At 40.3% G+C, this 27,689-nt stretch overlaps 1 protein-coding gene across 7 annotated transcripts in view; it reads left to right on the plus strand.

Moving 5' to 3' along the window:
- Positions 1 to 27,689, plus strand: part of FHIT (fragile histidine triad diadenosine triphosphatase) — a 1,347,126-nt gene that overhangs the window by 1,092,833 nt on the left and 226,604 nt on the right. For all 7 annotated transcript variants that reach the window (XM_014731565.3, XM_023621204.2, XM_070238724.1 and 4 more), the window contains 2 exons: positions 3,019 to 3,164; positions 5,505 to 5,534. In XM_014731565.3, coding sequence (XP_014587051.1) covers positions 3,019 to 3,164; positions 5,505 to 5,534 — 176 coding nt within the window. The remainder of the gene's footprint in view (positions 1 to 3,018; positions 3,165 to 5,504; positions 5,535 to 27,689) is intronic.

Below are 27,689 nucleotides of genomic sequence, written 5' to 3' on the forward strand. Positions count from 1 at the left end.
TTTTTTTTTATGGCACTGAAGAAACAAAACCTGTCAGATGTCATTGACATTACTAAAGTTACGTTAGATGCAAAGATTGTTCATTCGTTGCACCGGTTTTCACAGTAAGCAATTGTTTAAATAAAATGTCCCTCCTTCCCCACCTAGGTGTTGTGTGTAGACATAGCCTACCAGGGCAATTATGGATATTGTTGGAAGCCTGCAAAGTTGTTGTCTTGCTGTGGTTTGGTGAAGTCAGGGCCTAAGGGAGAGTGTAAATTAAAGCAAGGAGGAGGAAGATGGGGAAAGGTCTCTTTTAACAAAGAAAAAGCAACTCAGTGGGAGTGGAGGCTGGCAATCTGCTAAAAGGAAATGAAAGGAAATTCTTCATTTCTAAACGGTTCATTGACCCATGATAATAAAGCAGCCCTGCCAAAGAAGGATAATTATCTTTTTAAGTATCAGATGCCCTGTGGGTGAAGGCCTCCCTTTTCCTCTGTTGAAAAATGAACTCAGATTAAACAAATGCTCCTTTTCCTAGTTTACTATTGACATGAATTTTTTTTATTAGGAGCAAAATTAATCAGTTTTCCCCTTTCTTTTTTCCCCCTTCTCTTACAGAAATCAGGCCCGCCCAGCTGAGCTCAGTGCATTTCCCCTCGGGCCCTGAGTTCTACTAACAGTATGATGGGCTAAAATGCTTGATATTCTGGTGAGACTAGCAATTGCAGAATTGTGGTTTTATTATGCCCCTTAGCTGCTTAGATCCAGGCAGAAGCATGCTCTCCTAGAACAACAAGAAAAAAAGAAAAAAGAAAGAAAGAAAGAGCATTAGAGTGTTTTTTCTCCTACTGGTACCTGAAAACTAAACGAAAATTAATGTATGTATGTGCATGTGTATACATATGTATGCATACGTATATATGTATTTACTCACACATATATGATGAGTTCAAATACAAAAAGGACCTGAAATGTTATTGATGATGTAACGTTGAATATTTATATGATCCCAACAAATGATCAAACTTACATCTTTTTTCTCTAGACCTTGTTATTCGTCCAGACCAATGTAAACATGTTGACTTGTCTAACTTACAGAAAGCATTAAGATGGTGTTGTTTGTATAAACAGACAGCCGTTTTCTTAAATTAATGATTTAACTTTAACTGTCCTCTTGAATGCTCAATAATCAGTCTGAGGAACCCTTGCCATAAATTACTTAACCACGTGGTACATCTCTCGGTTACAGATGAAGTTCTTAGTACATTTTCAGAATGTGTACACTCCTTTTAAAAATAAAATAAAATAAATAAAACTGTTACTATTGTGTTCTCATTACATATTTCTCTAAAGAGATATTCAACAATGGAGAAAAGAAAGTCTCTTCAACAAATGGTGCTGGGAAAACTGGACAGCCACATGCAAAAGATTGAAAATTGACCATTCTTTTTCACCACACACCAAAATAAACTCAAAATGGATCAAAGACCTAAAGATTAGGCCTGAGACAATAAGTCTTTTGGAAGAGAATATAGGCAGTACACTCTTTGACATCAGTTTCAAAAGAATCTTTTCGGACACTGTAACTCCTCAGTTGAGGGAAACAATAGAAAGAATAAACAAATGGGACTTCATCAGACTAAAGAGCTTCTTCAAGGCAAGGGAAAACAGGATTGAAACAAAAAAACAGCTCACTAATTGGGAAAAAATATTTACAAGCCACTTATCCGACAAAGGGTTAATCTCCATAATATACAAAGAACTCACACTGCTTAACAACAAAAAAACAAACAACCCGATCAAAAAATGGGCAGAGGACATGAACAGACATTTCTCAAAAGAAGATATGAATATGGCCAATAGACACATGAAAAGATGTTCATCATCGCTAATCATCAGGGAAATGCAAATCAAAACTACACTAAGATATCACCTTACCCCCGTTAGATTGGCAAAAACATCCAAAACCAAGAACGACAAATGTTGGAGAGGTTGTGGAGAAAGAGGAACCCTCATACACTGTTGGTGGGAATGCAAACTGGTACAGCCACTATGGAAAACAGTATGGAGATTTCTCAAAAAGTTAAAAATAGAAATACCCTATGACCCAGCCATCCCATTACTGGGTATCTATCCTAAGAACCTGATATCAGATATCTCAAGAGTCCGTTGCACCCCTATGTTCATCGCAGCATTATTTACAATAGCCAAGACGTGGAACCAGCCTACATGCCCAGAAACTGATGATTGGATAAAGAAGATGTGGTATATATACACAATGGAATACTACTCAGCCATAAAAAAAGACGAAATTGGCCCATTCACAACAATGTGGATGGACCTCGAGGGCATTATGTTAAGCGAAATAAGTCAGTCAGAGAAAGACGAACTCTATATGACTCCACTCATAGGTGGAAATTAGCATATTGATAAGGAGATCTGATCGGTGGTTACCAGGGAAAAGGGGGGGTGGGGGGAGGGTACGGAGGGGGATGTGGTGTACCCACAACATGACTAACAAAAATGTACAACTGAAATCTCACAAGGTTGTAATCTATCATAACATTAATAAAAAAAAAAAAATAATAAAAAAAAAAAAAAAAAATTTTAATCGCGATGCTCTACGCAGAGAAACCAACTGGATATTCCAGTTGCTTTTCTAACCTAGTGCCTTTGGCTGCTTGAGAAGAGAGAGCTTTAAAGCAGGTGTCAGGAAATAATGGTCCAGAATAGATCTTGCCTCATGGCACAATAATATCAGCCAGCACTTGTGTCTCTCTGTACACTAATGTCCCTTTTTCTTAAAGGAATTTCTTTGGCGCACCACAGCTTCTCCTTCAAAGTATAATTAACCATGTTTGTAAGCTCTCTTTGAACTCCTTGGAAATCAGTGGTTGGTAAATATTTGTTCTTTTATTCCTTAGTCTTTGAGAGTTCAGGCCCTGGGCCAAGGGGATTCAATTCTATGGGTATAAACTTCTTGGTAAAAATACTACCCAAAGCCAGCAGAATGTGCCTTAACAGACCTCACTGCAGATGTCCTGGTGTGTCCCCTTCGGCCAGTGGAGCGCTTCCGAGACCTGCGTCCTGAGGAAGTGGCTGATTTGTTTCAGGCAACCCAGAGAGTGGGGACAGTGGTGGAGAAGCATTTCCAGGGGACTTCTCTCACCTTTTCCATGCAGGTGAGTGTACAGAGAGCTCGGAAATTATTTTTCTTCCTTTTCAAATCCTAGCTTTGGGCTCTCTCCCTTTTAAGCTGCCATCTCACTGGGAAGGCAGCTGTAATTGTTTGTGTTTTATATAATGGCAGAAAAAAAAGTTCCTAATCCAGGGCTGCCCCACTGTCCATAGGCCCTAAGGTGGACTGTGGAATATCAGCTGAGGCGATGTCTGCAGTGTTGTTTACAAAGCAGGTGGGAGTAATGGACAAGTGATTTAATGGGCATTAAAACATTCCAGATCTTTTACTGGAACTGGGCCTGGACAATAAATAAATACCATTTATTCCAGGGTAAATATGTTTTGAGTGCTGCATGGGCTCAGCCCTGATCTACTTACTGGGGGGTAGAGATATGCAAGTTAGGTGGAGCCTTCCCCTTAGAGGGCTGACCCTTCTCCTTAATTCAAGCCTCTCTTCTTTAATTCTTTAATTCAAGCAGTGATTGGCTATGGATTGGTAAAAAGCTGGATTGATTGACTATTCTGTATGGCCCACTTCTCAGTAAAGAAAAGAGATCCCCAGTCGCTGGTGATTTTTAGGCAGAGGCTGAACCAACACTTGGGAGGAGGAGGCCCATGGTGGATCATGAGCTGTGGGAATTGAGTAAATCAATAGTAAGGTACCATGGGCTCCTTCAGAACCCCTGTGGAAAGAGCTGAGGATATCAATACACAATTAAAGTTCTTTGTGGCCTTGACATTTAACGACTTTGCAATAACCCTGTGGAAAGAAATGGATCATTCCATGATGTGAGACCTTGTCCTCAGTGCTTTTGTTAAACTGAATATTTATCACTCTTCCTCTCCCGTCCTCAGCTCTCCACCATAGACCTTCAGAGAGAACAGATAAACAAAGCCACTGTTTTCAGGTTATAAAAGGCTCTGACTAAAAATACTCATCTGTTTCATAACAAAAAATTTGCTGCCATGTCTGTGTTGAGACTATCTAAACTTCCCTGTAAAATACCTTGTGTGTGTGTGTTGGACCTCAAGCTATTTGAGTCACCTTCAAGCAGGTAGTGAAGCCCAGGGTGGATTCATCAAGCTTATGCCACAAATCATGTTTCCAAAGAGACCAAATGAAGGCAAGTGGGTGAAGCCATCTGTCAGTGTTTAATGAAATACTAGAAGAAAATTTACATTCATAAAAAATGGCCAGTGCTGCTTATTTAACATGATTCACTAGAAAATTAATTTCATCAATAAAGGAGCTGACTTGTGCATAACACTTAGAGTACTTTCATATATACAGACTTTTCAAACCTTTTTAGACTTTAACCCACATAAGATGTGTATTTGTTTCAAAATCATGTATATCCTCCACAACATACACATATATAGACAAATGAAACCAAAGTTTCACAAAACAATGTTTACCCATTCTATGTACTCTAGTAGTTTTTGTTCTGTTATATGATTTCTTTTGTTTTTACTGCTGATCACGACTCATTAAGTTGACTTCATGACCCCCTAATGGGTTGTGACTCCAAGTTTGAAAACCACTGACTATATAGTTCTGCTTCATCCTAGCCACAGCAGGGCAAGAATTCTCACCCCCTTAGTCTGAGTCGTAGAGGTAGAAAGACTTGCCTAAAGTTGCAAAGTTCTAATTCAATTTTGGAATTTTTTTCTCATTGTAGAGATGTTGCTTGTTCTGCTATCCCAAACCAGCTAGTACTTGCTTGTATTGTGACTGGTGATTGGGCGAGTTTGCTCATTTTCTACTAAGCAATTAGTTTTCTTGGGCTTCAGAAAGCTGAGACTGAATCAGGATGGGAAAAGGGCCCAGATACAATCAACGCTCCCGCTTTCTCCCCCAGGATCACAACAGCCAGAGAGGGCCCACTCTTGGACGTTCTTCCCATATGAGACACACCATCTTCTTGCTTAATGGGTTATGTTTACAGCAGATTTCCTTAGTAGAGACTTAAAATAATCAGACATCAATTAAACTACATCTGATTTAAAGATAACCAAAAGGTGTGATACTTCACCTCCCCAAACGTTTTCAGCTTTCCTTTAGTGCAATTAAAACCACAACCAAGAGCAAAGAGCATGAAAAGTAGCACGGGGTTGGCTTACTGGATAATTTATATCATTTTTATACATAACGTCTCACTTACTCTCAGGTGGAAATGGAGAACTGTCTGGTCCCACACATTTTAAGTGAATGGTCCCCATGAGAATACTATAAATTAACACACAATGAAATTGGATCTAAATTATTAACAGACGATATTTTTGAATAAGCAGGAGATACCATCTATCTGTTCTCACCTCTGTTGGTTTTTTTCTACTTCTAGGATGGCCCCGAAGCCGGACAAACTGTGAAGGTGAGTGCTTATTATGTGCATACAAATTAATAAGGGGCAATTATGAGAACTAATAAAAAATCAGACTGAGCCATTTGCAGCACATTGCTGTTTCATTACGTTATCTTCGAGGTCAGAGAGACCCTCAGCGTTAGAGCCATAAATCCTGACAATATAAACTATGCCAAGCAATATGTTTCTCATTAGTTTACAAGGCATTTACCTTTTGTAGTAAAATTATTATTGTACAAATGCTAAAACAGAAACTAAATCAAGGTGTCCTAACAGAAACTGAAGTCAAAGGAGTTCATGAGAGGTAGTGTCTAGGAAAGAACACCTATGCTGTGTGTGGATTGGTGCGTCCCATTTGAAACCTGGGTGTCTTTGACACGCCTTCTGGTCCTTTGCGTGGTCTGTTTTGCCTCATCTTCTTGAGTGAAGGGCCTCCGGGTGTGGTAGCCGCACAGCTCTCCTTCAGTCCTCGCTCTGTGGTTCTCTCCACCCCCACACCCACACTGTTCCTCCCTTTGTACTTAATACCCAAGTTCTAACCTAATAGAGTCAGTGGAGCTCAAAGATGGGTTTTTAAGTGTGCTAGAAGAGGAAAGGAGGATTTATTAAGATGGTCTCTGCCTCGCCAGTAAAGCGAAATAAAAGAATAAAATCCTGGCAGATTCTGCTCTCAGCCCCCTTCCTACAGATGTAAATTCTTACACAGTTGTGTCCTATGCCTAAATCAGAGAGAAGGCTTTTTTTTCCCCTGGTGCTAGAAATCAGAAGCAAGTCAAGCTGAGGTACTAATGTTATACTTTGCGAAATCAGATTTTATGCCCTGGGAGCAGATAAGGTGATGCTCGGCACCAAACAATGCCAAAGAAACATAATTCTCTTTTGATCTTAGTTTGCATATGGCTTTATTTAACATAGCTGCCACGAGACTTTTCAAATACAATCGCTGGGAAGTACTTTTGAGGAGCACATGTCCTATAGGGACTGCCACCAAATTTTTTATGATAAAAGAAAGAGCTGGCTTTCTGATTGTTCCAGACATGGGATGTGATAGGGGCAGAGAGGACTCACAGCGTCCCTCCACCCCGCTGTGCACCCCTATGCCAGGCTTCTAAATACACAGATGTTAAAAAAGGACATAAATACAGGTAACTTCTTTTTGAAATTGTTTCTTAAAAGGCAAAACACGAATATTTAAACCTGGTTACTAGTTTTCACAAAACTCAATCTTCAAATGTAAATTCGAACAACACCAGACTAGTTAGGTGCACTGTTTGATGGAATTCCTTCAGTCCTTGAAAGTAAGGCTGCAGAGGCCTAACTAGCAACATGGGAGAATGCACAAACCATTATCAAATGGAGTGCACAGACTGATAATCTGCACATACTAACCATGCCTGATACTTATATGAATATAGAGGTTATATGATCTCAAAATTTCATTTCAGAATTCTGAAAGGGGGATTAAAAATATTTCCTATTCGTATACAAGCAGGCGTTGAACAGAGGCAGAAAGTAGATGAGTGGTTCCAGGGGCTAGAGAAAGAAGGGAATGGGGAGGCGCTGCTAGTGGGAAGGGTTTCTTTTTGGGGTGATGAAGAGTTGTGGGATTAGATAGTGATGATGGTTTTGCAACCTTGTAAATATTCTAAAAACTACTGAATTGTACACTTTAAAAAGGTGAATTTTATGATATTTCAATTAAAAATAATAATAAAATAAAGCACAATTAAAAAAAAGACCAACAAGCACAAAGTCTGGCAGGGCTGGGCACCATGGCTATAGACTCTCTGACTCTGATAGTGACTATTTTTTGATGTCCAATTACCTGGCTAAAATCTTTAATGGTTTTGTTAGTTTTGGTGGTGAGGATGATGGCGTAGTTCTTGGTGTATAGTACTAATATAGGAATTGTTGAATGTGGTTATTAACATCACTGCCATTATTATTTAGCTTAAGTTGATATTTTTATAGTTCTGTTTTTTTAATCAGCAGATTATATTGTTTCGGACATCTTTCAAATGTTTCCAACCTGATCAGAGAATTTCCCCAATATGAATTAGCAGGGCCATCTCAAATGCTTTGTGGAATATAAAGTGGTGAAAAGAAAATAACCATATACATATATATAAAAACTTCAATGGATGATGAAATTTTGAAAACTGTCCTTTTGGACTGAATCTACATTTCTAGAGTTGTCTAATCTGTTTTTCCAAGTGTGATTTTTACACTACATATGTGAAAACTGAGTTTGGTGTCAGTTTTAAAAAAAAAATTGATCCTCAGTTTTTATTCTAAATTCACTGATTTAGAATCGTTGTGGTTGGGGCTTGGGAATCTTCATTGTTAACAAGTATACCCTGCGCTTCTTTTGAGTGCAGATATTTACTGGTCTCACTATTTTATGGTAATAAAATAGCAGGTGGTGATGGCCCCATAAACTTGACCTATGGAAGCCAGCTTTGTAGTAGCCAGCCCCGCCAGGGAGCAAAGCAGTATCTTCAGTAGTCAGCTGCTCGGTTCTGAAAATTACAATTCAAGACTGAGCATTTCATATTTTGAAATCCACAGAGTTGCTCTTTTTGAGGCAGCATTTGACAGCCTGCCATGGCAGCGCAGTGACTGTTCTCTTCATCTTTGCCTGTGCCTGACTCTTGGTATTCCGTGTGGTGCCTGGGTTCTAAACCATTTTTGTCTCATGCTGGGTGGTAATAGCAATAAGCCCAGTAATGATCTCTGCCCCCAACAGCTATTGTTATTCTTAGTGAAGGTGCACCACTGAGTTCGCCTCATGACCATGGCGCCACTTTATGGTGTTTTGTTTTAGGGGCTTTAAATTCTGCTTTGCAAAGAACAAGGGTGGCCTCGCTGACTCAGGAAGGCATTTGTAGCAGGAAAGGGAAATATAGAAGTAAAAGAGTGACCTCTTATTTCTCGATTGATTATTAACTCACCTTTTGAGTTTAAAAGTGGTAGAGCACTGCTACCCACCAGGTGATTATGGCCGCCATTTGGACATCCCACAGGCTTGGGAAACAATCTTTCTTCTGGTTTAAGCCATATAGTGTCGTATGCATACACACATCACCATATATGTACGTGTCCAGCCATGTTATCAGCCTCCCCTGATCTCCCCGCATCTGAAGTAGCCCTCCTGAACCCCTTACTCCCTATCCTGTCGTCTTCTTTGATTTCCTTCAAGGCATTCTTTGCTGACTTTTATTTGTCTGTGTGTTTGTTTTTGTTCCTGTACCTATGCTGTTTCCTTGATCCCTCCAGAATGTCATCTTCACGAGGACCTGCATTTTATCACTGCTTGTTTTGACTCTTTTAGGTGGCGGGGGGAGAAGAATGGAGATGATGATGGTGCTTCACTTGATAGAACAGTCTCTGCCCCTAGGGTTCTAATTCCGGTTGATATGAAGTAGCGATAATAGGTACTTGTATTCCAGTGTGCAGTCAGGGCTCCAGGTTTCCTGGAATTTCTGTCAGGAATCTCTTGTATTCCAGGTGTCACTGGCAAAGACTGAAATTTCCACTAGTCAAGGTCCTAAATCATACTCCAAAATGTAATCCAACTAGCCAAATCATTAAGGCAATGCTCAGTCCTTTCAAAGGGATGCTGCCTAATAAGTTTAATGTGAGCTATCTTTTAGAGCAATTACTGTGTGCATCTTTGGGTGGGAGGGTGTTTTAGGTATATTAAAGAGAGAGATTTATGACAGGCAGGTAATTTAGAATCTCATATGTACTATTTATAGAATGTGCTTGCTTACACTCTTCTGTGTTTACGGTGCTTGAATCCTCTACTTAGATCTTTAATTTTGCGGTACTAATGCAGTGGGATGTATCTCTTAATAACTGTTGATATATTAGCAATTACTTTTCAGATTGCTTAGGAAAGAACAAGAAAAGGAATTCTATAAAGAAGTGTTATTTAAAAAATTAAAAAAAAAACTCTTCTATTTACTGAAGAGTTTCTATCCTCCTAGAACAGATTTTCCCCATGGAGATTTGGTAATCTTTTTATTCATAAACATAGAGGATGTTTTAGCTCTTAATAAAGTCCAGTAGTTGATACACTTTGGCATCAATCAGAAGTTCCCTGGGAATATTTGCTCTACTAATTGCTTAGCTGTGTGACTTTGGGCCAGCCTCTTAACCTCTCTGAACATCCATTTCCTCATTTTTCAAATGGAGGAAACCCTATCTATTGTACTGAGTGATGGTGAGGACAAGCTGACATGAAAATATAGCCTAGCCCATCATATACTGTCCCTGGGACCTTATGCATGTTTCTTAATCTTAATCTTACCCTCAGTTTTCTCATCTGTAAAATAAGCTAAGGCTGGGCTTTAGGAGAATGTACCTGGCATTGAGACTGTCTGTAGTCCTGCCCAATTCACTTATTTATTCACAGTGAATTCTCTCATGATTAATTGCTGCCTTTTAGCTGAAATTCTTGAGAAACCTTTCTTCTGATCATATGACTTATGCTGTTTGAATATCTAGTTTGAAATTGTTCTAGAAGTGATCACTTAAACATTCAGACATTCATCTGTCTTATTAACTGGAGGAAAAAATCTCTACCCTGACCATGTTAGCCTCTGCTGTACTCCTAGGTGGTAATGAGTAAGTCATGGTGCTGAACCAACAGTATATTTGACAATTACTGGAAGCAGAGTTTCATAGAACAGAAACCTGCCAGTACCCATGCTGATTCAGTAGGTCTGGTGTGGGACCCAGGACTCTGCATTTTAACAGATAAGGTGAGTGATTCCCATGCACACTTCACTCCAGTGCAAAGCCGTGTACCAAAGAAGTGACAAGATGACATGCAGGAATCTCCACTTAGCTACTCACTTTCAACCCAAATGAATTCCTAAAATTTGGTGTGCACAGAAAGGAGAAACTGACATCTTGAGAATGAAAATGATTTGACTTGACTGTTATTTATTATTTTTATCAGGAAATAAATTTCAAGAGAGCTGTAATTTGCCAAAAATTTTTATCCTTTGATTAAAGCCATGTCGAAAAGTGCTTTGCCTGTGTTTATACTTGATGTATATATTTACTGCCAGAAAAATTAGTATCTTCAGGATGCAGGAGCTTTTATCTTGTGAAATTGCCTTACAATTTGTGTCTCTGCTCTCAGAATGAATCCAGTTTGCCTGAGTTTGGTAAACCAAAAACAATTTCGGTGCTCAGGACATGGGTTTGGGTGTACCAATGGGAGTGGATGCCTCTAAGCCTGCCCTTTCCCTTGGCATGTACGTGTCTCTGACTGTCCCTCCCCTCCTGGTGATTTAGGGGCAAAACCCCTGGTCCCTGGCTCTCCAGGCAGGAGAAGGGACCATAAGTCTACCTGTCTTCTGTGGGAAACATCCTGTTTCCTACTAAACCCTCAAGGCCTCTGCTAAATAGGTATCAAATCATTGAGATTTTCCATTTCTAATTGGTTAATTTTGATTTGCGTGATGCCATTTGGGTCAAAGCATGGAAAGAAAAATTAACCAAGCCTCCTAATATTCTCCCACTTCTATTTTTTCTTTTATCTGTTCTCTCAAACTCACAGGCAGCAGAGGTGGGTGGGGTGGGGGCGGCTGGAGATGGAGTGAGGATGGAGAGGAAATGTCATCAGGATTAAAACATACTGATGAAGAGGGGCGACTCTGGAGCTGGATGGCCTGGTTTCAATCCCAGAGCCATTGCCTACTATTTATATGACCCTGCAAGAGTCGGCCTTTCCTAGTGTCAGCATCTATTTCTAAATTTATAAAATGGGGGCCTTAACAGTACCATACCTCCTAGGGGTGCTCAGAAGACCAAATGGATTAATGGATATAAAGGCCTTTAAAACAGCACTTGGCACATAAAAAAGTCTCAATAAATATTTGCTATTTGTTTTATAATTTTCACTTAATTCTCACAGTCCTCAAAACTAGGCCTTACTATTTTACACTTGGGGAAACCCAAGGTTTGCAGAGGTAAATGATGTATCAAAAAATCCCCCACACAGTTCACAGATAGTAAAGCTGAGATTCAAACCCCAGGCCTGTCTGAAAGCCCAGTTCTCCATTAAATCATGCGGCCAGCTGTTTCTAAAACACCTTGCACCCGGTAAGCACGGTCAAAGATGCTCAAGGAGAGGTTTCGTAAATATTTAGCCACCCTCAACACAGATTCATCTGCATATTTTGCTCTGCTTAGAATAATGTTGGCTTCCATCTAAAAATACCCTGAGGACTTTCCCTGTTTAACTCTATTATACAGGTGAATGCTAACTAACTTAAATGCTGCTTTATTGCTGTATGTCAATTTATAGCAGAATTATATGTTTTAGATGTTTTATATTTCATTAGTGCTACCAAACGAATTCCATCAGTAATCGGAGGCCCTGGCATATAATAAAGTGCCTATCTGGCTGTTAAACTTATTTTGAGATCTGTAACACAAAAATGTGGCAAATATTGCAGATACATTCTTAATGTCAGTGTTTTACATGTTTCTGTAGACTGTCTTTTATAGTTGATTCTCAGTGTTGGGGGCTTTTATTTAATCACTGTCAAATCAAATGTCCTGTGAAAGGTAAAGTGCTTTATAGACCCTAAAATGCTACATAAATGTAAGGCCTTGTTGTTCAGAATCACCTTCTTACCTTTGTTGATGCGGTGAGGGCAGTCGCTGTTGTCGCTCATTGTTGCCATTTTGCTATGGAAGACTAGGTGCCATCACTGAAGGGATTACTCTTTCTCACTGTTTCAATATGTAGGTTTCAGGCCTAGGAAATTATGTGTAAAATTCCCTAACCCATATGCCCAGTTCATTCTAAGTTCAACTTTTAAACCTCTGAAATCTAAATAATTGCCTTGGCCAAAATGTCAATTCTGTAAAAAAAAAAAAAAAGAAGAAAGAAAATAAACTCAGCCCAATGAATCACATGACCTGGAGCCAATAGTTTTGATTAAATGTGAGCGGTCAGTTCAGTCTCAGCAGATGCACCATTTGTTACAGATCACACCGCACACCTTAAATACAGAATGAGGAGTGAAAATCCATAAAATAATGTGTGCTTTGGTCGTAACTGGACGTTTCAGCTGAAACAAATCCACATGATATTAAAAAAGTTTTTTAGGAGTTATTAACAGCAGAAATAATAAAATATAAAAATAGATTACTTATAGCCTGTCTATATAAGTGTAAAAAATGCAAGTCTATATATTGCTTAAAGAAATGGACACAATAGGATTGAGATTCCCCCATAGTGAGGCAGTAAGGAGGAAGAGCACACCATGGGTTGTCAAGGGTACCCAAGGGCCTTCAACTCCAAAGATAAAGTTTTATTTTTAAGTTGGGTCATGTGTACCTGGTTGCTCATTATGTTATTTATGTTTCGTAATATCATTGATATTTTAAAAGAAAAAATAAGTAGCTATCTCTATAATTTTTATTTCACAGAGGCTCCATCAGAAGAATTTTCCATTAAGAAATGACTATCATAATTCATTCTTTTTCCTTTATTATCTTAGCATATAACAGTTCTCACACCTCCTATGTTCAAATCTCTGATACTGGAGCTCATAAAATAGATTTTTGAAAAGCCCACAGTTCATTCTGATGGTTTCCCAGATTTATGAACTGCTGTTTTATTTATTTATATAAATACATTTTGATTCTTGATCTAGATGACCGGGATTTGATTCTTACTCCTGTATTCATTCTGACTTATTCAATACCTTTCAGGGGCTCCTCTTTGCCCTTTGTGTCAAAGCCAGTACTGAAATAAATTTTAAGACCCAAAACCAGCTGGAAAAGTAAAGATTTGATGACTGAGCCTGGATCAGATGGAAACCAGCTTAATGAATAATAGACATGGCAACCTGCAGAGCCATAGACATGGAAGAATTAGAATAATGACCTTCCTAATGACATTTGAGTGAAAAATATTGGGTTTGTGAGAACCTGTAATAGTCCTTGGGCCAAACACAGTGAGAAATCCTTTCCTCCCATCTACATGAATTATGTTAGTTCTGGGAAAGGGCAGTTTTGAAATTTTAACTTAACACGTCATGAGGTATCAATCCTACACCTGCAGTGTCATAGCAGATCCCCTCTCTAGAGAAGCTGCTGACTCACCAAGATTAGGGAAATAGACATCCAGCATTGGATGCCTTCTGAATTTGATGAATCCCAAACCTCAGGGGGAAAGGACAAAAATGATGGTTTGAAATCCTTCTTGACTCATTCAACATAAAGATAATATTATTGGATTCTGGTAATGAAAACTCCCATTTCTTCCTTGGTAGTTTATTTTTTCAAAAAAGCTTTTCTTATTCCTGATGTTCCATGAAAAATAAACATGCTAAGTTATTTAGGATGAAGACCTTGCCTAAAGTGGTTTAGAAGAATTAACAACACTGATTGGACAAAGTGAACTCACCAAGTATTCTTGTACTTTGTGGCGAAATCCTTTTATCCTAATGTTCACATTCAAATCTTGCACCCTAGGGTCTATATATCAGTACCTGTTTCCTGAAAAAATATTTTCTTATCATGCTTTCTATATGGATGCCCTGAAAAACAACCAAACAGGGCCTTTTAGTTGTGTTTCAATTCATCTGTCGGTTGTAAATGTTATAAATTCCCAGATGTAATCAGATTCTAGAAGTAAAATTTTCATTAAACCATTCAGTCATGGAAGGAATAAATGTGATTCCTAGCTCAGCTCTGCCATCAGATGACCAGAGAGGAAACTCACTCTTGAGGAAGAAGCTCAGAGCTTGGGATAACTCAGAGAATCCCAGAGGGACAGGTGACCTTGGAAGTCAGGCAGTATCATCTCCTATTCTGCAAATGACCCCCCTCTGTAACCTTTAAATTGGTCTTTTATCTTCCTCTACATCCAGGATCCCCGTGCACTGTGAGGTAGGTAGCTGCTTCCAGTTCTGAACAGCTCTGATCTGTGCGTGATGATGCCCACCTCATCCTCATCCTCTGCCCACCACCCAGGAAATGAGCATCCTGCCTGCTCATGTTTTTCTGTCCAGCATTCATTCTTTAATTTATTCATCCAGTGCCTATTATGTTCCAGGTACTGTCACAGGCCCTGGGAGACCAAGAAGAATGAGACATAGTCCTTGTCTGTCTTTAGGGACAGTCTGTGAAAATACTGCTGTAATAGAGGAAGACTGAGGAGGGAGTAGAAGTTGTATAATTCATATTAATTCCTTCTACCAGTAAGAGCTTACTGAGTACCTACTATGTGTCAGGAGCTTCCGGACACTGGGGTACGGTGGAAGGAGAGGCAGGCAAGGGACAATTCTCAGTTTGTTGTCTGTCCTCCTCTTCACTCAGATGAACAAATAAAATAATTGCAGATTTTGGGTTGTATTAGAAAGGCTGTAACAGGCTTCTGTTAAAGGGGCTAATATAGGAGGAGGGGAGTAGCTTGGGCTGCTTTAGATAGGGTGGTCAGCAAAGGCCCACTGAGGAGCTGACCTGTAAACTGAGACCTAAGGAATGACAGGGATCCAGCCAGCTGAAGAGCTGGGGAAGAAGGAGCATTCTGGGCGGAGGAAACAGCAGTGGGGATGAGCATGGCACATTCTAGGAGCTTATTGAAGGCCAGGTGGCTGGAATTTGAGCTGGAGAGAGAGGTAGTGGGAGATAAGTTTGAAGAGGTGGACAGGAAAGCAGTTATACCAGGCCTTGTACACCACAATGTAAGGAGTTTTAATTCTATTCTAAATGTATTTGGTCTTTGAATTATTTTCTAAGGGCAGAGGATATTTCACATGTACCTAATATGATGGGTGCCCTTAATTGATTTCGTTTTTATGTTTCCCCAAGTCCACTTTTCTAGAACTTGAATAATTTTGTCTCATCTCTAATATGGGCACTGTGGTTCTCTCCCCAGCATACTCTCTACACTCCTCCATTATTTAGCAGCCAAGAGTTAGGATGTATTTGGATCTATCTTTAGCTCCAGGTGTGAACCTTGTTTGGTGTAATCCAGGGTTTGGCAAACTTTTTCATAAAGGCCAGATAGTAAATATTTTAGGCTTTGAGGGCCAGATGGTCTCTGTCACAATTATACACCTGCTTTGGTAGCGTGAAAGCAGCCAGAGAAAATATGTAAATGAATTTGCACAACTGGGTGTGGCTGTATTCCAATAAAACTTTATCTATAAAAACAGTCAGGGGGCCGAATTTTGCCCGTTACTCGCCTAAGCCAATTCTTTCCCCTACAGTGATAACTTTAATTAATTCTGACCTAAGCCACTTCGAGTATAGGATTCTCTTGGCTTCAGGGATGGTGGTTCTCAGTGTCATAGAGGACTTGTATTTGTTTGTTGAGGGAAGGGATGCTTTCTGTAGTATGGCTTGTGAACAAGAAGCAGTAACCCTGACAGATGGATTAGATTATGATTCCTAGGACAACCTGCCTTAGAATGAAGCAGATGCTGAGGCTGGAATGGCAGAGATAGGAAGAAGTCGGATAGTTAGGTCCTTGGTAACATTATAAAGTTGCTAAATTAACCAGCCCTGAAGTCTTCACTACCTCTAGACTTTTTGGGTTAGATGCTCCATTGAAGTCCCCTATTGTTTAAGCCAGTCAGAGTTGAATTTTCTGCTACTTCCAATGGAAAACATTCTCAACTAGAGCATCTACTCTAAAATCTTCCGTTATTGTTACTCCTTAATATGCTTAACTGGCAGTTTGAATAAACAATTTCTGAAGTGCTTCTGCATATCTGCAATACTCATCACATGCCAATGGGAATCTTTGAGTGAAATTCTGTGAATCAATGGCCCTAGAAAAGCTTAACTTCCAATAGGCTCCCTTTGGTGCATGACCATGAGGTGATTCTATTAACTTTAATGATGGTGGTGCTGTATAAAATGGGCCCTGTTAGTCTATTCTTCCTCTTCTTTTTAGCATTAAATCTTATCCTGCAGCTAGTTCCTCAGGGTAAGGTATATGCGCTGATGCCATTCATTTCTTGGCCTTTATTAATATACGCAGGACTCTCTCTCTAAGGAGGGAGTGCTAAGTGAGTACATTAAAAATGAATCCTCTGCCCAATTCGTTGACTTTGAGAAAACCCTAGAGTCAGGAACATCAGTGAATTATTATTGATTGTTTTAAGATCTAGTAAAATCATAAATATGGCTCAAAACAATTACTGTGTCCACATTAGCAAATTATCAAATCCATAGCTTGCTTTGGAGCCTGGCCTCAGAGATTTAAATAAAGTGCCAGAGGGAGGAAAGTTGTATTCTGGAAATGTGACAACCAGGGCTAGGATAGAGAAATTTATGATTTAATTTGTTGTGCAATCTAATTGAGAATAACTATTGGATTTCTGAAAAGTGAACTTTGATTAGGTTTAGGTGTCAGAAATAAACTGGAAATATGGGTCAGTTTATACTTTTCTGGGAATCTGTCGGGAGGGGGAGAGGGAGGTATTCATCGAAGGAATGACTTTCCTGGGTGACCTTCTACCCTGCCTTCTGTGTTCTTGTTTCCTGTGCTCAAATAATCGGTTTATACCTGAGACTAGCTGGCTCTTCCCAGACTTGCCTTCTACTTTCTTCACCAAGTGTCAGTTTTTCCCCATTTAGAAATAAATCAATTCAAAATGAAATCACCCAGGGCATTCATTTTTCACCATCTAGTAAATGAATGTCTCTAAAGAACACAAGATCCTCCCTTTTCAGTTCAGGCTTAATCAAATCCTTCTTTGACACGGAAGCAGTGCACAACTGTTGTCTCTGTTTTTTCCAGGCTTTTCATGTTTGGCGGACTACCAGGCAATGTTTGCTCTGTAAAATGTATATTGGCATGTTCCTAGATTCCTGTGCATAATTTCTGAAGATCTAACTTGAAGTCACACTGCCTGGTTTGACTTTCTAACCCACAGCAGGTTGGAAGAAAGCTGCCTGTGGCATCGTGTCATCCTTTAGCGATGACAGTCGTTCATCTGAAGCCCTGGCCTCAGCCGCACTCTGCTGACAAGCACACCGGTGGCTAGATTTTCAGGAATGGACTGGCTCATCTTTCAGCTCACTTCAGGAAAATAGGAAAGCAATTTGCACAAAGATAAAGGAGATTTCATAGCGATCTGTGTAGAAGTGGCTAACGGAATTCTACAGGCCGTCAGCAAAAGCTTGAATACCCAGCTGAGCAATGATAAATTACTGCTAACTGTCCTAATTATCCCTTGACACTCTGCGTTGAAACCTGACTAAATTTTGCTGAAACTTATAAATAGGAAAGAAATGTAAGGTTTAATAAATTATCCATAATAGAAATGCTTCAAAAAAAAAAGAGAGAGCGAGAGAGAGAGAAAGATGGCTGGCTGAAGCAGAAGAGCTGATATTGATCACCCAACAGTTTCCTGAGCCTTGTGTAGGGCTAAGGTGGGGGGTGTATTAGATAAAGGGTAATTTTAATTGCAGACCGAATTGATTATACTCAGCATGCTCATTATGAGGAAGACTACGAGTCGACTCCCAAGGTCATTACGTTAATAGGGCAAGTGTGTAATTTGTGGTAAGCTGATTTGTGAACATCACATTCCTCTGTAAACAGCGTAACCAACATACTAAATGTAAAGGGTCACACGCTAACTAAACTTATTTGCTTCTTTGTATTTTAGTGCGAATGTCTTGCACTAACCCATTTTTCATGCTTTATTGTCTTAATTTTAGCTCATCCAAGGTGTACATCCGTGTAAAATTCCTAGCTTACTTTTTACCAGCTATCTTATTTCACTTTTAGGTAACTCCAGTTAGAAAAGTTTGCTTTTTCTCTTTCATTTGCTTTCTTTCTTTCTTTTTTTTCCCTGTGAACCAGCAGTCCCAAGACTGGATTCTTTGCTCTTCAGGCTTCTCTCAGACCTGTCTGGAGTCTGGGTAGTCTGGATTAGTTCTATACTTGCTCTTCTTCCTAGAAACCTTGTAGGCGTGGGAAGAAATGTGCTATTCTCCCTCTAAGGAATCATCAGTGCCTTTAACTGTGTGCACAGTATGGTTTCTGCTCCTTCACCAAATGGGTTCCCCACATCTGGGTGTTCTCTATTTGATGCCTCATCTGTTTTAAACGTGTTGCCTAGAATCATGTGGAGGCTTCCAGATGGCACAGCAGCAAATGCTTTACTGCAGTTCTTGGAACATAGAAGGCTCTCCATAAAGGTTTGTCGAACACGAGGGTGGTCTCCCAGGGTACAGAGCCTTACGTCTGGACATTCTTGCTGCGCTTGAAAATTGCAAAGAAACAGCCAGAAAGATCTTGTTGACAGGCACTGCTGTAAGGTAGAATTTGTTGGCTCCTTTGTATGTTGAAGACTGCTGAATCTGGTTGGTGACATGGGGTCCTAACTTGAGGATATCATTATTCTCAAGACCAGCTGGTCAGCGGTAGAGCTGCTCCTTGATGTCACCGTGGGCAAATGCTAGCAATGGGAGGAATTCTGGGCTAATCTTCTTAAGTAGGTCATGATCTGTGGGGACCCTATCCACACGTAGGGTGTTTGTAGACTGACTGTTCCCGCGTCTGATTCCTACCAAGCTTTCATGCTAATCATTTCCCTTCTAGAGGGCAGACAATAGGCACCTAGAACCCTCTGAACTCTCTGAGGGTGAAAATTAGAAGCATAATTTAATGAAAAGCAGCTAACTCATTAAACTCTGGGAGTTGGAGGGATAATAGAATCTTTTAAATCTGAAAGTTATAGACTTTTTCTGTGGAAAAATTCAAATACCCAGAAAACGTTACATTTAATTTGAGGGGTCTCCTAGCCCCCTGACATCTGTCCATGGACTGCTCAACTGAACTTCCCTGAATTGCTGTCTTCCACCTCAGTCTTCAGGGCCAGGTAGCGTTACTAGCCTCAATTGATAAGATAAATCTTCAGGCAGGTCGCAAAGAGCTACGTCCTCCCCATCTGAGAGATTTCCCTTTGTAAAGTGTTTCCCTCACTCATAAGAATTGTTTGAGGATTCAAAGTCTAGCTCCATCCACTGTTAGCTGTGTGGCTTTAGCCAAGCGGTTTAACTCTCTCTACCTTTGTCTCCTTGTCCATAAAATTAGAACTAAAATACTCCCTCCTCTTAGGATTTTGTGAGTGTTTCATGAGGCCATGAGTGGGAAACTCTATACACAATACTTGGCGTGCTGTGTTTTTATTCACCGATTAGTTACTGAGACCCTGCTGCATGCCGGCTTCTGTTCTAGCTTCTCTGATGACAGCAGTGAACAAGGCAGATGTAGTCCCTGCCCTCAAACAGAGCCTCTTCTTGCTCGCTCCATCATCATCACCCCAGTAGTTTTATCATCACTGCTGCAGGAAGGAAGGCTGATTAGGAAGTCAGAGGAAACCCCTGGAGAGGAGTTAAAGTGGATTTCAGGTTATTTTCAGTCCCCTTGAGTGTCCCTGTTAATGGGCCTAGAATTGTTATTAATGGCAAGCACATCGGTTTCCAAGCAATCTAAGCAAGTGAGTCAAACGGAACTCAACATGAAGAGCTAGTTCCTTATGTTGAAAGCAGTGAAGTGTTCCAGGTGTCACTGGGGGAGATGCGAGGAGTAAATGTTCCCTCCAGACACACAGGCTGTCTGCAAAGCATGGCCACCAAGCTGGGTGTTTGCTCCATTAGGGAACATTAGATTATATTCCTTGCATCATGAATTCTTCAAAACATGGACCATAGCATGGTTGAAAAACTATTTCCTCAACAGCCCAGCCAAGATAGAACACTAGTCCGATGTTAAATTTGCATTAAAAAGTGGGGGTTTTTCAGTCACACCTCTGAAGTGTGACTCTGAAGACCAGGTGTGACTGTAAACCGGGCTCGCAAGTCACAGGAACTCATTCCAATCAGCTGCTGGTTTTACTTCCTTCCTCAAGAGACTAAGTTTGACTTTAAGTTAGAATTAAGTAACTTAAGAGTTGAGAGTTAGGAGTTGAGATTTGAGAGTTAAAAAGTTTAGACAAAGTTAAGTCTCAAGTTAAATTTAAGGGAGCGAAATTGGAAGTTTAGCTAGAACGAGTTTGAAGTTAAGTTTTAAATCTGATGGAATTTTGTTCTTTTTTTCCCTTCATTCTTAATGTCTCCACCAGATTTCCCTTGTAGCTTCCTGTTGCAGCAGCTGAGCTTGGTTATCCTGGACGTGATTGTCAGAGGGAAGAGGAGAGCTGGGAACATTCAGAGCTCAGACACATCCAGGCCCTCACAGGCTGGGCAGTTTCCCAGCAAAGGGGAGAACTGATGGCTGCGATGGGAGAACTGATCCAGGAGAGGATCCTTGCCGGTCCTCCTGTCCCACTCACAGCCATCCCCACTGCCACCTCCACAGACTGACTCTTGAGCACATTTGCTATGAAAACACTCTGCCATCTGCTGTGCTGTGGAGACTTCCAGGCTAGAACAGAAACAGGTGTGATGTCAAAGGAATTTCATGAGTAAACAAGTTGAAGGGAGGATTGGAAAATAGCATGTTGTGTTGGGAGCTTTAGTCTTCCTTGGCCCTTGGAGCCTGGACCAGCAATGCCTTGCCTTATCAGGGGCCAGCCCTTTGTAATCAGTTTGGGCTCCAGTTTGGTACCAGGAGGCTTTATGGATGGACTCTGGGGTCTGTCTTTGACTTGCAGGTGGCAATAGGCATTGTGGTGTGACTCCCTCCGTGGGATTCACGCCGGGCTGGATGCTGATTTGCAGCCGAAGCTGCTTCCTGACCTTGTTCTTTCGGAGGTATTGCATTGCCAGAGCTGCGAGAGGAATTTCTTCCTCCTGTCGAATGAGGCATAGGATTTTTTTTTTTTTTTTTTTTTTTGCCTTTTTAAACTCCAGGGAAGAATGAATTCTTTGGTTGAAACGGTGTCAGTGGAACTTTTGTGATGATGTGCTAACGCAATTCCAGTTGTTTCTCTGACAGTGGATTCTCTGCATGACTGAGACAAGTGTTATGTGCTTTCACTAAAGGAATTGATGGTTACCTCATCTTTCAATAACTGTCATAACCATCTATTTGTATTATTTTTAATAATAATACTTTAAAGTAGTTTACAAATTTACACTTTATAAAGTACTTCACATTGCATGCTTTAAGTTATTTGTGTGGGGTGGAATAGCACAGGGGGTAAGGCTCTGGAACCAGAATGCAAGTGTTCAAATCCTGGCTCTACTCCTTACTAGCTGTGTGACCTTAGGCAAGTTGCTTAACATCTCTGATCTTCAGTTATCTCATGTGTAAAAGGGAGATAATGATAGTGCCTGGCTTTATAGAGTTGTTATGAGAATCATAGGAGTTAGGGAAGTATAGGACTTTTATCACAGTGCCTAGCATATGATATGCCTCAGTAAATGTTAGCTATTATCATTTAATTATTAACACTGTCAATATTATTATTAATATGTTCCCAGCATCGTGTGAAATAGGTATGTTACCAGGAATTTTACCTTTATTTAAAAGATGAGGAGACTGAGGCTCAGAGGGAAAAAGTGACTTGCTCAAGAGACAGAATCCAGTCAGAGGCACAACCGAACAGAAACTCAGACTCCTGACCTCTCATTTACTGAGAAAACCTTGGCAGAGTCCAATGGAATCTGCTCACACAGCCTGGTTTCTGTAGCCCCAGCCTCGTGAGAATGTGGCTCCTAAGCTCAGCTCCCAGCAACAGCATTTAAACCGAAACATTTAATTGTCTGTGGTAGAGGAGAATGGAATCTGGACGTGTTCTTCACGGAGAAGACTCTTCTCTCAGGAGAGTTTTCTAAACTGGGAAGGTAGACAGGTCTTTTGCTAACTGGTGTTTGAGGTGTCATATGTTCCCCCATTCTTAGGCTGAATAAACACCTCTTAAAAAAAGAATATATTCGATGCTCACATTGATATTATTTTAGGATATTCATACCCCTGTTTTAATAGGGTCCACATATAACTAGTTTTATCTTTTAAAAAATCATCAATTACCAGCCTAAAAGAGCATATAATACAGACTAACAAATGTTATTGATTATATACTTTGTAGGGTTTTGTTCTAAGCTCCAGATTTAGAAGCTCTGCAAGACTCACACCTCCCTTCCAGGGGTTTGCAATTCTGTAGGAAGGACAGGAAACATACTTAAATGACCAAAACCACGAGGTGTTGTGTCATGAGGACCAAGCAGTGAGTTCAAGGTTAAAAGACAACACCATGGATTCAGACGGGTAAGGAAGTTCCCTGGATATAAGAGGACTTTCTCTCTTAGTGAAGCTGTCCTACAACCAAAGGGAATTATAATAAATTTCCTGCATGAAATATTAGAGCACTAGTATAATTAAACATGTTTGTTTTTAGTTTCTAGCAAGATATTACATTAGTAACTTGGACTTCTTATGGATAGAATAATTAAATCCTTCCTTTGAAGAAAAATAGCACCAGCTTCAATAAAGTTGGCAGCTGTGTGGTGGATTCGTCATGATTGCATCCAGAGACATTTTCAGCCCTGTTGTCATATTTGGGGCTGGGTCTTCATTGCTGCTGCTGCTGCAAAGTTGTGACGGTGAATTTCCTGTGTTCTTTCTGTTCTGTGACCGAGCTGTATGTCAGTGTCTGTTGCACAGATGACATCTGTTTCTGGTGCCTTACTTCAGCTGTACTGTGCACAAAGCATTTTGAAACCCTTTGAAAGACGAAGAAAATAGGCACAAAGCAGCGTTTCCTATGTAAAAACTCCAATCAGTATTTAATAAAACTCAGGTATTCTGAGTTCCAGAATGAAGTACTACTTTTTGCCTTGTTTTTTGATCGTTGGCTGTTTGATGCGGTCTCTGGGAATAATGGCTTTGTAGCAGTTTCCTGAAAATCGTGATTGGTGTTGGTACACACTTATAAAGAAGCACTAGGAGGGGAATAATTTGGTTTCAGTGGAGACTACATCCATTGATTCAATTGAAATATTCTACAAATTGATTTTAGCATTAGTATTTCTTTAAATTAAAACTGGCATCTGTATCTCTCTTGGGAAGTTTAATTATGAAAGCAATTCTTTTTCTTTCGTTTTTTTTAAGATTGGCACCTGAGCTAACAACTGTTGCCAATCTTTGCTTTTTTTTCTTTTTCCTGCTTTATCTGCCCAAACCCCCCAGTACGTAGTTGTATATCTTAGTTGCAGGTCCTTCTAGTTGTGGGATGTGGGACGCCGCTTCAGCGTGGCCTGACGAGCGGTGCCATGTCTGCGCCCAGGATCCGAACCCTGTGCCACTGCAGCGGAGCACGCGAACCTAACCACTCGGCCATGGAGCTGGCCCCTGAAAGCAATTCTTAAATGTATGACACTAAGAAAACAGAATTAAGTCACTCAGGGCGGATGTATGTCTTATATTTGTAGGGTTTTCCTGGCAGGCCCGTTCTAATTTGTTTAGCTTCAAAGTAACTATGTGTAGAAATAAATGATAGTACTGATTTCTGGAGAGGAGTAGCAGGGAAAGAAAGTCGTGGTGAACTCTGGGCTTCATGCTCTGTGTTTCTATCCCATAGTGGCTAGTCCTATGACCTTGGACACGTCTTTCACTGTTCTCTTTCTCTGCTCCCTTTTTCTTCCTTTCCAATTTGCCCCCTACCTCCTAGCCTTTTCTCTGCATATGTTCGAACTCTTTCAGTTGCAGGTGACAAAAGAACCAAACTGGCTAAAGTAAATGAAGGATTTATTGAGTCATGTAATTAAAGACATCAAACAAATTTCCTGACTTCAGTTATGGCTTGATCCAGGACCTCAATGCTCTCAGCACCCAGTGTCCCCCTTTCTCTGTGTATGTTCTTCTTTCTCTACAGTGGATATAAAGCAAAGGAACAGGCATTAGCCTAGGTGTGGAGATGGCAGTAGTGAGGTGAGCATTTTGGCTGATATATATCCTTGAAAAGAGCAGCAGGGAGATGAGCCCCTCATGAGCAGGTTTGGAGTCTATTCATAGAGAGACTCGAGAGCCAGGGTCTCTTGTCTGAATTTAATTCAGAAAGCATTCAGGACCCACTGAAGTAATGAAGAAGAGACTTAAATGAAAAGAGAGATACTTCCTAGAGAGTAACAAGATAGCAGTGAATTGATGAGACTGAAGACTGGGACACTAATGTCTCTATCTGCTTGAGATTATAAGAAGAACCAGGGTGAGGCAAGTGAATTTAAGAGGAAGTGATAAATATGAGTTAAATGCAAGATTCCATTAGCTAAAGGATTGTGACAGAACCTAGATTTCCATCAGGATCATTTATGCTGTAGACCAAATCAGGTCTAAAACACAGAGCGAATACTGGGGTAAACATCCTTCTACTTGAAGAAGTCCTTAGACCTTTTTCTAAATACCAAAATATCATCAAGAGTCTGTACAGTATCAGACTTTACCCTATAAGTTTAAATTCGGAAAGGCCATGATTTTCTGTTTGCAAAACCAGGCAATGCTATGAAATGTCATTCATCCACTCCTTTAGTATTTCCTGGACACCTGCTGAGGCACGCCCACCGTCACAGGCAGCCTGGTATTTCATATACGCTGCGAACTAAAACAGATGTGGTCCCTAACCTCGTGGAGCTGATAGTCTGCCAAAGTCTGCCAACCCTCAAGTTTACCTAAAATAGCTCATCTTGATTCTTCAGGTTTGAACACTTAGAAGGATTATTTCTAGGAAAGACAACTGGGAAATATCATCAATAGCCCTATTCAACTGAAAACTCCTTCTTTCCACACTGCTATATGTTTAAAATTTTTTGTAAAAAAATTATTTCCTGGAATATTCTGTTCTTGATTTATGGCAAAAGCTCTATAATGACTATGTTAAAATGACTTAACAAGCCGGCAGTCTTGCTGCTGATCTAATATGCCAGTAGATCACCCCAGTGTCATTTGTTAAACCACTTTGGTCAATAAAAACCCTTTCATTGTTTTTCCCCAAGTGGCCATGGAGCCACATGAAACCAACCTAGTTCTTTTCCCATGTTGCTCCATCTGGTTCTGGCTGGTGGGGCTCGTTAGTAATTATTTCTTCACAGAGTATTAGCCGAGAGTTATCACAATGAGGTAATGGTAAAGGTTCACAAAGACAAAATGCTCTAATTAGAGAGCAAAGCTGAGGGGTAAGCAGTTTTTAAAGTGGATTGTGATCTGGTAAGTGAGAGCTGGTTCCCCTCATAGGCTTGCATATAATTTGAAACGCTGACTGCTTCCGTAATATGGAACAATATCCTTTCTCTAAATGTATTTTAAGTTTTCACATTTGTTCATTTAATAGCTGATTTAAATGAACTAGTAACTGATGAAAATCCACAGGAAATGGAATTAGAAATCATTTTGACTGAAGCAACCAGGAAACTGGGCGCTCTAAGCGCTGATTTCGTCCCTCTCTCTCTCATAATGCCAAACGGCTCCCCGAGAGCAAATAGACAGGGACCTCATTTGGAGGATTTTTATAGTTTCTTTCCTGATTGCAAAGATAACACTCGTTCATTGTAGATATTTTGGAAAATATAGAAAAAATACAAAGCAAGAAATTGAAATCATCCATGGTTAAATTTATATTTTGGCTGATATCTTTTTTGAAGCTATCACAGAAAGAAGCCTTCATAAAATGTGAGGATTTCTTATTATTTCCTACTAAAGTTTAAAAATAACAGCAGCATAAAAACCAAGCTTCACTAAGGTTGTCTTACCCAGCGTTTTCTGACATTGTCCTTGAGATTCCATATCCAGAAGAATCCCTGCCAAAGAAAAGAAATCCTCTGTTGTCTGTCTGTCTCTCTGTCTTTCTCTTTCTGATGTTTGTGGAGAGGAGGATGTCATTTTGATATAATGATGTCTGGCAAATTGAATACAGTTTGATAAAAATAAAGTGATGTGAAAATTACAAGAGGGAGAAAGGTGAGGATGGCAGCTGGAAGATCCATGTTCCCTGGGATGACTCCCTATGGAGACACCAGACTCAGTGCAGATGTACTTCTTATTGAAGCAGCATAATGAGGGCTTGCTCTCTGCCTTTTATTTAGCTATATTGTGGAATATAATTTTTGCAAACTAGAACCTTCTTTATACCATATTTTGATACTTCAGACCCCAACAAGCCCAGCTGTCAGAGACCCTACAATGCCACAATGAGGTAGTTTTGGGGAATGACTCTTGTCTCCCATACTCACCTGTGAATCTCCTTACTGGTGGAGTAGGAGTTAACCTGAGTGTGAAAAAGCAGTATCTCCCTCTAGGTAGAACCAAAGCTAAGGCCTTGCTTCATTTCCCAGGTGCTGGTTTAGGCTTGGAATCCAAGTCCTTTGTGTGAGAAGTCAGCCATTTTATCCCTCCGCAGCTAAACTGACCTAGTAAGAAAGCTTTCCACTCCATTCTCCACGGTTTCCGGGGAATCACAGTTCACGATGACCTCTTATAATAACATCAGCTGCTCAGCTGGAGGCCGAGGGGCCTGACCTAGACTGAGGATGTCAGCCTTTCTCCAAAGGAAGCCACTGGCAGGCAGAGAGAATCACCATTCATCTGTTTTCTCACCTTTTCAGGTACTTCAGATCCACTCACCTACTCAGAACCTCCTTAAAGCCTGAGTCTAAAGGCCTGAGGCAGGACCCTCTCCATCACCCCTACCCCAAGCTGCCCCTCAATGAGACAGTCTAGAGAATACTTAGCACATTCATTCATATTCACCAACATGAAATTGTGCATGCTGCCACATAGGTGGGAGAATCTGTCGCAAAGGAGCCCCCAAAACACCACCTGTCCTTTTCTGTTATGACTTTGCCCCTGTTCCTTTCTGTTCTAGGGCTTAAATGTATCTCATTCCCCCATCTTTGGGAACTTGTCCTAGTCTTGCTTCCTAAACCCCTCCTCATGTTGAAGATCTTGGCTTAAAGTACCCACTCCTCAGGGAACTCTGCCCTCATCTCACTGGTGTTTGCTCCTTTATTTCAGGGTCCTTATCTCAGTTGGAAACTCTAATGCATATGTGTGATTATTTATTAAAATCCATCTTCTCTCCACTGCCCAGCCGAGGGCGTTGCACATAGAATGAGTTTAGGAAACACCCAGGTGAGTGAAAGACATTGTGATTATGTTTAGATTAGTCTATTTATTTAAAAAAGAACATTTTCATGTTTTTGCTTTATTTGATCATGTTATATATGAAC

This window comes from Equus caballus, chromosome 16 (genome assembly GCF_041296265.1).
Source record: "Equus caballus isolate H_3958 breed thoroughbred chromosome 16, TB-T2T, whole genome shotgun sequence".
Lineage (NCBI taxonomy): Eukaryota > Metazoa > Chordata > Mammalia > Perissodactyla > Equidae > Equus > Equus caballus.